General features: G+C 38.4%; 1 protein-coding gene across 3 annotated transcripts in view; it reads left to right on the top strand.

Moving 5' to 3' along the window:
- The window catches only part of CPEB4 (cytoplasmic polyadenylation element binding protein 4), a 64,717-nt gene that overhangs the window by 29,160 nt on the left and 21,871 nt on the right, over window positions 1-13,686 (top strand). For 2 of the 3 annotated variants that reach the window (XM_032625571.1, XM_032625570.1), the window contains exon 3: window positions 9,398-9,448. The exons of the other annotated variant lie outside the window; for it this stretch is intronic. In XM_032625571.1, coding sequence (XP_032481462.1) covers window positions 9,398-9,448 — 51 coding nt within the window. The remainder of the gene's footprint in view (window positions 1-9,397; window positions 9,449-13,686) is intronic. 3 annotated transcript variants of the gene reach the window in all.

The raw sequence follows: 13,686 nt of genomic DNA, 5'->3' as shown, positions 1-13,686 counted from the left end.
GCAGTTGTTTAAACTTGGCTTGATATAATGTTTCTGTTCTCAATTTGTGGACCACGGGCCTCTTCAGCCATGGGAATTACTTGATGGGGTCTAGGAACCTATTAGAACCAAGCATTCTAGTTAGATGATAGATTTGTCATGTATGTGTTGCATGATTATCTTCCAAAAGCACATGGATGCTGATGTAATACAATGAAAATATATTTAAAGGTGTTGCTGAATTCATAGTAGCCTTTTATTATTAAGGGTTTTTGTTGCGGTTGTTTTACTTGTAGTATCCACTGGCGTGGGGCTTGAGGGCTTCAGGTGTTATGGTGGGGAGCCTCTCTGAAATATTCTGATTGAAGTAGGTCTTAATAATCATGGAAGGTTATGAAACACTGCTGTAGAGAACTTCTCTAATTGTTCTGCTTTAAACTCCTACCGTTAGAATGTCCCCCATTACCAAAAAAGAACATAACAAAAAAAGGAATTTAATAGAGGAAATAGTGGGGACGAGGACAAAGAGGAGTGAGGAGGAGTCGCTTACCTTATCCTAGATTATCATCTCCACCAAGTAGCATTTTGGAATGTTGTCTCTGGCATCTGAAGCCATCTTATTGCCTTTTGAGGCATGTCTAGGAGTGTGGACTTGTCAGGCTACATCTGGCACAGTGCCAGGGGGCAGGGGGAGTCCTGTGACAGGAGGGGTGCACCCTGGAGTGGAGTAACATGGTAGCCCTTGTTAGGAGGGGGAGATGGCTTTCTTCAACCACATGGTTTGGAAGTACCTTACATTTTAGCTTCTGCTTGTATTCCAGCTCCACACACATTTGAGTGTATTCCGTGTCCCGAGTAGTAGTAGACCCACAGGACACATTTGATGCTGAGCTACGTATTTCTTCTTTGAGGTGGACCTGGACATTCTGTATAGGAAGCAGTGTTAACAACCAGTTTCAAGTGAAAGGGCAGTTACTTCTGATACCATTTCTCTGGCTTTTATTCTTTGCCACTTCTGAGAATTATCTCTAATTTAAATCCTTATAATAACCCTCCATGTGAGTTTTGTGATCTCCAGTATACGGTTGCAGAAACTGCAGTTCAGAGAGATAAAACCGCTTTTGTAAAGTCACTCGACTAACTGGTGCCTAGAGAATCGAGATAGGAACACATAGCCCCTGGCTTCTGGTTCAGTAGCTTAGGTATTTATTGTGTAGCATTTGTGAGGGAAACAAACATTAAAAAAGTTTGTCTTAGTATACTCTAGACAGAGAGCAGGCATTCAGGTTTCTTAATTTCTCTGTAGGAGACTGGGGACAGAATTTAAAATCTGTATTTTGTCATAATCTTCTGTAAAAGATTCAGATCTCACACCTGCTGATTTCTTATTGAAGGGTGCCTCTTGGAGGGTGGAGGTCAAAATAGAGTCACTCAGGGGACTTTTCCAAGCTGGCTTATTCTTTTCGCTGATTCTGATTCACCAGGTCTGTCATGAGACTTAAGCATATGTATTCTGGAAGTGATTCAGATAGACTCCGTCCCTCCTCACCCCCAGCCTCGCTCTACTTTGAGAACCACTTTAGATATATATGTAAAGTCTGAAGCTGTGGGAGGCTGTTCTTAAAACAAATAAATATCAAGCACTGTTTCAGGCTGTTGGGATATATCAGGAAATAAAAACTAAGACTCTTGGCCTCATGCAACTTATTCTCCAAATAATTTGCAGTTATCTTTGAACAGCCTGTTTTTTAGTTTTGAGGGCTAATTAATACGAGGAAGACTCAGTGCCTTTAGTATTGATAAAGGAAAATAAGAACTGGCCTTTTGAGACAACAAAAGATGAAATCAGATTAGGTATGAAATCCAAGTGCATTCTTCATGAAGGTTCAGTAAAGTCATCAGAATTTATATTAAGTAAGTGATTAGGGTTGATGATATGTATGCAGAAAGCCAACTACTGACTTTGCTTATGGCTTTTTGGGGTTTGGACTTAAGTAACCAGTGTTAAGAATGGCTTATTTCATCTCTAAAGTTCTCAATCATTTGCAAGTAACTTAGTTCATAGTACCTAGGGATTTCCTAAGTTTGTCTTGGTCGTCTTCACGTCAGTACAGAGAGCCGTTGCTCAACATCATCTTTCCCTTCTGGGCACTTCTACAATTATTTATTTTTATTCACTGGTTCTTTTAAAATATGTCTCTTATAACACATGCTTCTTTTAATCAACCTTTTTGCAAGGTAGAATTTTAATTTACTGCCTTGGCTTTGTTTCTGGATTATTACAGCTTTTCTACTATCCATTGGTCTGTTTTTCCACTTTTCTTTCCATTATATTGTCTTTCTTTTTTTTTTTAACTGGCTTTGGCTGGTTTACTGTGGATAAAAACTATGCCTAATTTTTTAAAGCTTAAAATATTGCCATTAATCACTGGTATCATAACATCCTCTTAAGGCAAGTTATCTTGTTGCTCTGTCCTCTAAATGTAGCATCCAGAGTCAGAAGGCCTCTGGCAGGGATAAAAATAGCCTGCCTTCCTGCTTGCTGGTTTGTTGTTAGATTTACTGGCAGTAGGAAATCTTTCAAATTCCTTAATTGGGTCAGCTCTTTGCTAGTGACTCTCTAGACATTCCCTTCTGCCTGAAATTCTTAGATGCTTTTAGATCTTCCATCTTTGCACCTGCCCTGAGTTATAGTCAAAGCAAACCTTCTTTTGTTATGAAACCTTCTTTTATTGCGAACCCTTCCTCAATCTGTAGAAACAAATCCCATTGACTTTACTTACCTTAAAGATAGAGGTTCTTTTCTTTTTTCTTTTGGCCACTATACATTCTGGTTTTCAGCTATCCTATCACAATTGAAAAATTAGATCTGAGCTATTGGTACAGAAGAGATCCTCCTTGGCTTTTGTTAAAAGGAACATTTTTAAGTTCCTTTGAATTTTCACATTTCCTAAAATATTTCTGCTACTTTGCCTGTTTGGCTATCATAAAAGTAAAGAGTTAGGTTTTTTCTCTTCTCTCCCCCAGAGAAGAGTGATATCCTTGTTTGTAACTCAGAACGTTAGCAAACTCTCATTTCTCTGAAGCCCAAAATCCCGCAGATAGCCACTCCCTTCTCCAAGGTTCCAGTTTGGGTGTTATTTGACTAAGAGGAATCCTTCCTTTCTTTCTCTCACAAGTAGAAAACTGTTGGTTATCTTTGGCTTATAAGTTAGTGACGGAAAAGGAATTAATATTAATTGAGCACATACTCTATACTGGGAGAGTTTTCTGGGCTTTCTGCAAAAATTATCTCATGAATTTGTCACATGTAAACAGAAATACCTCTGTTTTACTTCAGAGAAACTGAGTAATTTGACCTAGCTCACAAGATGGGATTGGTCCAACTCTGCACTTTTCACTGGGTGTTTCATGGCAGAGAGACCACCAGCTGCTAGCTTTGTTTTATTCACTTATCCAACATCTATTTATTGAGTACCTTTCTCTGCTCTAAGCTCTGGGATGCAAGACGTGAAATCTATCCTCAAAGATTTTGTTGCCCTAGACTAGGAACAGAGCTTAGAGATAGGTGATTTAAATATAGTATAGGGCTTCCCTGGTGGCGCAGTGGTTGAGAGTCTGCCTGCCGATGCAGGGGAAACGGGTTCGTGCCCCGGTCCGGGAAGATCCCACATACTGCGGAGCAGCTGGGCCCGTGAGCCATGGCCGCTGAGCCTGCGCGTCCGGAGCCTGTGCTCCGCAACGGGAGAGGCCACAACAGTGAGAGGCCCACGTACCGCAAAACACACACACACACACACACACACACACACACACACACACACACACACACACACATATAGTATAATAAGTGTAAAGCGTGCTCTGTGGAGCCCATAAGGCTGTCTGAACTGGGGAGCCGGTGGCTTGAGGCAGGGACTTTCCATAAGACGTGAGGCCTAAGAAAAGAAGCTACCTGGACAGAACGGCAGAGGCTTGAGTGGTGAAATCCTGGGGCCAGAGAAAAAGGAGGGCGTTCCAGACAGAGGGAGGGACCCAGAAGTAAAAGTTAATGGGCTCGTAGTTCTGAACGTGCAGAGTACCTCATGTGGGAAGGGAAATGGCATTGTGAGAGATGAACCTAGAGAGGTAGGCAAGAGAATTAAAGTATTTTTTACAAGCCCCGGTCTTTAAACTGAAAGTCAAATCTGTCCTGGAGAGGGGTTTTGTGTAGCCTAAACTGTGTGTGTAATTTAAATGGCTCTTTTGGAGGGGGCAAGACTCTCCATCCAGTTGATGTCAGCCCCAGCCAGTGTCTCCTTTGTAATTTTGAGTGGAAGCGTCTTTACTGGAAGTCGGTTGTATCACAGATAGGTCAGGGGGTAGAATAAGGTTACTGATTATGATTTGGGGAGTTACTTCTAGGTCATTGGAAGAAATTAATAAAAATGATTATCCTTGTATCATTAAATGATAGAACATAGTGAGCACATTTTTATTAGTTCATATTGATACGTGTTCTGCGTTTGTGTGAGTATAAAGCTGGTATTCAGAAATTGAATTTATTCCACATTTCTTGGACCTTGCTTGCGTCATCCAGGCCCCCACAGCGCCATCTTGCTGCAAGTCTCAGGCAGTGTTGGTAAAAACAGCAGATGCAGAAAGGCAGTTACAGCACCTCCTTTAAAAAAATTATTTATGGCAGTATAGCTTTGGCTTACTTAGATATGAGCTAAATAACATTAGCAGGAGCAAAATCAGGAGAAGCATCTCTAGTTAAACAATAACAAATAATGTATATGTGTGTATGTATATATGTGTGTGTATATGTGTGTGTGTGTGTGTGTGTGTGTGTGTTGTGTCATGTGCATAAACCTTTTAATCGGTTTTAGAAATGGACCCTAAGTCCATGCCTATCCTTTCCCTATGAGAAATTTTAAACGATGTCCACTGAAAACCTCTCCTTTTTCATTGGAGTATCTAGGTTTTTATACTGTGAGTCAATAAAAATACTAACCCAGAATTTCATGCTTCTTGTCACTTCTTTGGACTGCATGGCTATATTTTAGACAACCTTGCAGAGTTATCCCCTGTTATCATTCCTTGGCCTGTACCATGACCCCAACAATGCTGGCATGACTGAAAAAGAGAAGGCCATAGCATGAAATCTAATAGTGCTATAGACCATTTGATATTTTTCGTTGCTTGTGTGTTTGAAATGGCAACATTTATTGTATCATTTCCTGCTGAATCATCGGTAGCAATAGTATCTGGGTTAATTTTTAGAAAACAAGGGTACTTTACCTAATTTTGAAAATAATGGAAACATTTTAGAGTATTTCCTTCTAGTCTTTTCTCCTTCCATCTCATTAACTCAGTTACTTTAGTTAGTGTCTTAAAAGAATATGATAATACACACTGTTGTTTTGAGCACCTCCTCCCCCCAGCAATTCTTAGTCATTTTGGTTGATAAATATTGGTTCTTTCCAACTCGCAAATGCTTAGCATACAATTGCCTAGTTCGAGTCTGAATCTTTTCTAGGCTGTAGAATTTGGTAGTGTAGTTCCCGAGAGTCACACTGTATCAGTTGCCTATATTTGGCTAGGTTGAGTCATGTCACCAAATATAGTCTATGCCTTTTGCATGATGTATGCCAGGCTTCTGGCTCCAAATGCCACAGCTGGCCTCCAGAGATGACTGCTTTTCCTGTCACTGCGTCCCTTAAGGTTAGGACTGCTGAGCTGGCAGTATTTCTTTGCATTTATAACACAATCAATACCAAGAGCCTCCAAAGATTGAATTTTATCCACTAAATAGGTTTACTTGCCTGAAATCCTAATGCCTTCCTTCTCCCTTGAGGAATTCAATTCTAAATGTGCCCAAACCTGAGTTATGTTTATAGATAGATGAGTTATCGAAAAAACCAGTGAAACAAAACCCACAAACCCTGGGTTATATTCATATTTAGATATCTCAGGGATTTTTATTTTACTTCATTTTATTCATTTGTGAAGTGCTGGTGTTTTAAGTTCAGTAGAATGAACTAATTGAATGCTTACCTGGTGCCCAAACAGGAAACTCAAGGTACCTACGTTTTTAAAAAAAAAAAAAAAAAAAGCTCTTCGGAGCTCCCTGGTGGCCTCGTGGTTAGGATTCTGGGCTTTCACTGCCGTGGTCCAGCTTCAATCCTTGGTTGGGGAACTGAGATCCCACAAGCTGTGTTCTATAGGGGGGAAAAAAAAAAAAAAGCTCTAGTTCCTAAAGGGGGCTATTACTTAAAAGAGATAAGAAAGTTAGCCAGTAGCTGAAATGATTACGTGAGAAGGTTGGCTGTTGCAATATAGATAGAAATAAAATCTGGTGAGTTAATATAACAAGGGGGTTTCCTTTTTGGGAAAGGCGCCCTGGAAAAAAATTTGAAAAACAAACAAGCAAACAAAAAAAGATTTGAAAATATCCTCCATTGGAGACAAAGAAAGAGGGCCACTGTCTCAGAGGGAGGGAGGGGATGGTCAGTAATCTAGCCATGGAATAGAAAATGCAAAAATGCCGGTGAAAATTAGCATCCGTAGAGCAGAGAGAATATTAGAGCAGAAATAAAAGGGGTACAGGGAGAAGGTGAAAGGCTTGTAGAAGACAAGGCACTTGTCCCATGGCACTTATAATGGGAGCTTTCGGAGAATTTCCAGAAAGGAAGTGATATATATTCTCCATAATAGATGTCATGAGTGGATGACTCTAGATATTTTAATTACAGAAGAAATTTAGAGAAGGAAAGGGCAGGTAGGATAGGGAGGCATTATGAAAGTTTTTTTCAAAGGTTTCTTAATGTCACTGCTAATATTTTAAAATTGAAGTAGAAGGCATTGCTGCTGATTGAACAAAATATTACAGGTATCTTTACTACTCAGAGGCCAGAACTGATTCCAGCCTGACAGGACTCATGAGAACAGGTCAAAAAATAAAAACAAGTATCACTTTGAGAGTTAAACTGTGAATTTTGCCACTGATTCTTCAGTGCTCTGTTGTCTTAGCTGAAGGTTAGAACTACTGCATTTAGAAGTCTAAGGATCAGAAAAAGTCTCAAACGTTACCTACCTTGGGGGTGGAGGGTGGCATCTCTTTAGGAGGTGTGTGTTGAGGCAGACTCTGAGAGAACTGAGTTAAGGGATATTTTTGTGCCTGTCAAGTTGAAATATTCTTCTCTCTCTCTCCTTAAAGGGTACCCCAAAGGTGAGTTTCTGATAAGGTGGAACTTGATTTGTTAAACTGGGCCAGCTAGTTTGGGAATTTGTTTTTTGGATCCTCATCGTTAATTATCCTTCCTTAGTATCAAGTAAGAAGCATTATAGTTCATATGGAACAGCCCTGGTTTCAATTGGAGTGTTAGAGTATCTTCCATTAGATACCCAATTAGAGTATCTTCTTAGAAATGGCAAAACATTTTCTTAACTTCAGTTAATATTGTTAAATATTTTTGTTTCTGTGTTGACTTATATCATCTTTTTAAAACATGTTTTATGATAAATAAAAATGGTATGAGGGATAGCTGTTAATTCATTTACCAGAGGGTTTCACAGCTACAAAATTAATGCAAATGTTCCATCATGGAAAATCAGCTGCTACTTTGAGTCAAGTGATTCAGAAACAGCACTCCCTCCCTCCCTCCCTCCCTCCCTCCCTCCCAAGTTTTTAACAGTTAAGGTCATGTTCTTGTTCCAGCATCTCAAGTCTATGCTTTTTTAAAGATAATACTTGTGACAGATCATATGATCTGGGCTTGTAGTTAAAGCAGTTCAGCTGGAATTCACTGGATTTGGATACTTGACTGTGTGTATATGAGCATTAAATAATGAAGCCAATTTTTAGGAAGAAATCGAAATATCAAAATTAATTTTCACCTCCTCCTTGCCCGTCTTCATCCCTACCTCTCTTCCCTAAATAGGAACATGCTGAAATTTTAAGTGGATCAATTAACAACTTAATTTTTTAAATCCTTGTATTTGGTGTTAAATGGTAGAAAAATTAAGTTCAGATTTTGTTTCACGTGAGACTCCAAGGTTTGCACGTGGATTAATTAAAGCCGTTAGCCACAGAGAACAGTTTTCTCTTTTCATGGCATGAGTTTATTTCTGTGGAGACTATTTCAAAGAAGTAGGATTTTGAGAGACTGAAGGATAGTTGTGGTCTAAAGTTCCTTTTTAAAGAGTTGTAAATGTGTGGCTGGTGGATTGATAGGACCACGTATTAGATCTGGCTCCTGCAGTGTTCTCTGGAACTAGGTGGAGTCTTCCTGGCATTTTGAAAGGCTTGCCCCAGCCTCCAGGCCTGGGAGAGCCTCTGCTTACCCACCTTTTCATTGTCTTAGAGAGTCTGTTGTGGTTCTGTGGAGTCAGAGTTTAGACTGCTGGTTTCCTAATTGGAATGTTTGTAATTCTGAGTCAATTTGAAATTCTCACACTACTCCTGATGTATAGAGTGCTAGACAGTGGTGGGTAATTAACAGTGAAGTTCCCCTATCCATTCCTTAGATGAATAAGACTTGAGGGTTCTCCACCATTCTTATGAAGGGCATGGGGAATATGGAGACATGAAAATGTTGTCATAGTGAGTTTTGTAACTTGTAGCATAGAACTAGTTACATGGTGTGTAGTCTAGCTACCTCAACTTGCATGTAGAAACTCTTCCAAAACAGAAATGCATTCCACCCCCCGCCTTTATTTGTGGCTTCCAATTTGGAAGGTAGAGCATCCTCCCCAAATTTTAGACTTTCACAAACCCTTTTCTCGAGGGTATCTTAGGTGCCCATTTTAGGTTCAAAATTCGAAGGAAATTAACCCAGCATTTGCTGAATGCTATTGTGCCTCTGGGCATTGTGCTGTGTGCTTTGATATTTTCTTCATGTGTAAGTACAATGAAATGTGCCTCTTTACCTTCTGTACTTATTCCCCGAAATTTGAATTTAAACCCATTAGTGTGTCTGTACGTGTAGGCATAAGACTGGCACTTTTGTTACGAATTATATAAAAAAATGCTACTGCTAACTACATACTTTTAAAAAGCTATGGAAAAACTACACATGGAAGAAAAATTGCACATTTATGGGGAAAAATATGAAGATTGTTGTTATGAGTTGGTATTAGAACATAATGGTACAAAAAATTTCCTTTGGATGGGGATTTGGAAATTAGAATAACCGAATAGTTAAATATAAGGGGTATTTTATTTTCCCACTTTGAAACTTTCCCTTTTTGAACGTTTGTGAATATGCTGTTTGATATGTCAACTGACTCTGTGTGTTTATTAGCACAGCTAAGTTTTATCTCATAATACGGCTTTTTAAATACCTATTAAACAATTAATTCAGCTTTGTTGTTGAATACATTTAAACCATCTATGAAAAAAATAAATTTAGTAACGGCCTTCTTTTACCCTCAGGTCGTCTAAACTATTCATATCCAGGATCCGATAGCTCTCTGCTTATTAATGGTAAGTGATAATTGATTCACCTTAGTGAAGTTCAAAGAACTGTAACAAGTTAGTACTGGGTAGAAAATACAGTAGTTAAGCTTCAGCAGGTGGAGAAATGACATTAGTTTGCTCTGTAATGAATATGCAAGTTGCTATTAATCTATCACCTATTTTATGGATAATTATTATTCCTCCAAATTAGAGCAGGAACTTTTTTTAAACTTTGAGAGCCAGCTAATTTGCTGTCTTGAAACTGGTGACAATGAGAATAAATGAGACTCCCATAATGACACATAAAGAATGACTTAATCCAATGTTAGCTTCTGTAGAGTGACCTTTGAAATGTCAACATAAAAACCATTTCCATGTAGTTGGAAAAGTGTTCCAGGAGAAAGGGGAGGTAATCAGAGATCGAAAGTCAGACAAAACAGCCTGAGACCACAGGGCTTGACACTGCAAAGGACAAGGTCATTCACTGTTTGCTGTCTAATGACAACAAGAAAAATGAAGTTTTATTAGCCTTTGCAGTGCCTTCAGTAAATTCTCCTTGCCTATTCTAAATATTACCACTGCGCTGTTGAGTTCTCTTTTTATGTGCGTATTCTGAAGCAAACTAAATTTCACACGGAAGCAGGGACCATCTACTCACAGAAGGAATTAAAGAATTAAAAATTGTCTTTTTTGTAGTACTGTAGTTTAAAATAATTGGGTGGAATACAGAAGTCTTGTTTACTTCTTTTGAATATGGATTTCAAATTTGTGTGTTCTTAATGCCTTCCATTTGCCAAAACTCATTTTCAGTCCCACCACTTCTGTGAATTATTCTTGACCAAATAACTGTATTCTGCTCATTCCCCAAACAAAGCAAAACCAAAAAATCCTACTCCTTGTCCATGCTATAGTATGAATGAGGAATTAAAAATTGCTTTTATGACTGGATTTCTTTTTGGTTAGTGTTTAAAATCAGTGTTCTGTAGAATCTAAGATTGTTGAGCCAAGAAATGTTAGAAGGAGATTTGATTTATGAGAGTTGCTGGGTGCATTAGATCCTCTGGAGACTATATGGTTTGTAAAAGCCTCACTTGTTCATTAGTCTTTCGTCTTTTCATGCTACATTTGCTAGAAATAATGCCAAAATATAATATTTCAGTGTAAATGTGTGTAGACCAAAAACCAAACACAGTGGTGACGGTGGCCTCAGGATAAGGGGGAGTAATATAAGGCTTGCCATTGTAGCATGGTTTCATCTTTTCCTGTGGAACGAGTTCCAGAGTCAAGTGCTGGAAATTGCAGGGAACCAAGATTTGAGATAACTGTTGTGTGATGTTAGGCAAAGTGATCAACTCTTTGTTGTCCCAATTGCTTCATGAAGTCGCTAAATTAGATCAGTTGCCCCTGGGGTCATCTTTGTTGAGATGAGAAAAAGAAACACTCTCTAGTGGGTTTTCCTTAAAGCCCAATTCACTTAATTTTTTTTGAGTCTTTTATGAGATTCTTTCCTTTTACCTCCCCTCCCCCCTGCCCCGTTAATATTCTTTCTTTTAAGAGTAGATTATTTTTTAACAACCCTTACTTGGCAAAGAAAAAAGAAAGGTAACTTTCCCCTCTGAATGTTTATGTTTTGAAATTTTATTGGCCCGTAGATTCTAGAAGGAGACTGGATGGTTTTTACTGTTGTAGACATGGAAATTTTGTTATAGAAGTATACTGACTGAGGTTAACATTACCTCAGACTGAAAGATAGGATGATAAAGAACAAAGAGATGTCAAAGAGGGGAAACTTGCTGGCTCCTCAGGCAAGACTCAGAATATGGGGTTATGGCTGCCATGCTCTCAGATCCAGTATTCAGCTTTGCAAGGTCCCGGAACTTGATTTTGTCAGATTTGATCAAGTGCTAGTTCTTAATAACAAGCCAACTAGGACCGGACCGGACGCCAATTTATGCATTCATAATGAGGAGTACAACTTCTGGGTAGACCAGACGCTAGAATTTACTGATAGACCCATTCTCTGATAGCAAAGTCCAGGTTTTGGAAGACTGCTTAAAAATCTTGAAATTAAAGCAAGGTGAGGGTGGAGGGATGTTAAGACAGTTCTTTAGGCACCTTGATTTAGGCTTAGGCATTGCCTATTCTCTGCAGTCAAATTTATGAACCATCTTCTATGGTGGATTGCTTCTATAGATAAATTGATCTCATGCATATGTTGATTCTTAGTAGCTTTGTTCTCAGTATAGCTCAGGTTTTGGGGATCCCCATATTGAAAATCTAGTATAATCCATTAATTATGTTTAATGAAGATAAACTTAAAAATCACAAGTGCTACCCATTTCATAGGACTGTGGTGGAGATTTAAGTGCATGTGCAATCATTTAGCATAGCACCTGGCATGCAGTCAAATTAAATAATTAGAATGTCATTTTGGGGGGATTGGGAATATTAGTGCTAAAGACTTACAAGGGAAAAAAATACAAAACAAGGGATTATGATTGTCTATGAACGAACGTGCTTTCTTTGTCTATTATTAAGAGCGATAACCTGAAACTTTATTTACTTTTAAGTACAGTCCCTTTGCATCTTACATCCATTCAGCTTTTTCTTAAAACTGAAAATAAAAGCCAAATATGTTGTGCTGCTTTATATTCATTATTCAATTTTAAGACTTTAGGGAACCATCAGGAGCTGTTCTTTCCTGTCCACCTAAATAGTCTACTCAGGCTTTTAAAAACCTTTAGAAAGGTGATTATATAGCTATACTCTACTTTGCTTCGACTATAACTTTCAGAGCTTTTCCTTCCAAGCCTCTGTTGAGCTGAGAACCATTTCTTGTTTTGTTTGAATAAAAATGTGAAAGACAGTTCTCACATCGACATTTGAATTTTGACATGATTTTTATTGTATAACTTGTTTTCAAATTTTCAAGCAATCACAAAGTGTTTTGGAAAGAAGTGGGGTTTAAATCCTAAATAAATAAAAAGAAAAAAAGATTCAGAGTAGTTAGTCTACTAGCTTCAGCAATTTATATTGGAATAATATTGGAATTTGCATGTACAAAGATAAAAAGAGCTTACTTATCCAGTGGATCAGATTCAGATTGCTTTCTTTTTTCCCCTTGGCTATGCTCAGTCATCAGTTTTCAGATTATGCAGTTACCTTCATATTACCACTCATGACTCTTAAAAGACACTGCCAGTATAATTCAACAAATAATAATTGCATGTTCTAGGGAATTATTATTGTTGTTATTAGTCGTAGAGATATTTTTGAGGGGCATTCTTGGGGAAAATCCTTGGATTTTAAATGTATTAAAACAAAACAAAACAAAACAATTTTCTAGCTACTTTTTGGATATGGGATTCGTTTGCTAGGACTACTGTTAACAAGTACCACAGACTGAGTGGCTTAGACAGAAATTTATTTCCAGTCTTGGAGGCCGGAAGTCTGAGATCAAAGTGTCAACAAGGTTGATTTCTTCTGAGGCCTCTCTCCTTGGCTTGTAGGATAGCTGTCTTTTCCTTGTCTTTACATGATTTTACCCTGTGTGCAAGTCTGTGTCCTGATCTCTTGTAAGGACACCAGTCATTGGATCAGGGCCAACCCCGGTGACCTCATTTAACCTTAACCACCTCTTTAAAGGTCCTGTTTTAAATACAGTCACATTCTGAGGTTCTGGGGGTCAGGACTTCAGCATATGAATTTTGAGGAGGGAACACTATTCATCCCGTAACAGATGCCGTTTCCTAGTTAATCTTATACATAGTAGGAAGATAGTTAGAATATCCATTTTATGTTATGATAAGCAAGCCTGAAACTTACTCAGTTTCTCAGCTAAGTCCGAAAGGAGTGCTAAGCATAGGCCAGACTCACCTTATATTCCTCTGGTGTGTCTTGGTTTAGCTCTGAGATAGATATCAGATTAAATGATTAATATTCTTTTTACCCAACTTGAAGCTTTATTTTATCCAAGAAAACTAATATTTAACCACCACTACCTCTGTATAAAAGTGCTCGTGCATGGTACTTTTTCCCCTAACCTCCCATTTCACTGCTTTAGCCCTTAGGATTAGCTGCTTCAAAAATGAACCTTGTGGCAGGGAAAGTTATAGAACAGCAAAGTATTGGGTTGGCCAAAAAGTTCATTCAGTCAATGAACACGTTGTTCAGTAAAGTTCTTCGTGAAAATGAAAAATGCGTCTTTCATTTTTACTTAAAACTGAATGAACTTTTTGGCCAATCCAGTAAATTAGTTTCGAACA

The sequence above is a fragment of the Phocoena sinus genome, chromosome 3 (assembly GCF_008692025.1).
Source record: "Phocoena sinus isolate mPhoSin1 chromosome 3, mPhoSin1.pri, whole genome shotgun sequence".
NCBI classification, from domain to species: domain Eukaryota; kingdom Metazoa; phylum Chordata; class Mammalia; order Artiodactyla; family Phocoenidae; genus Phocoena; species Phocoena sinus.
Note: the sequence above shows the minus strand (reverse complement) of the source record. Positions and strands in the feature narration are given on the sequence as shown.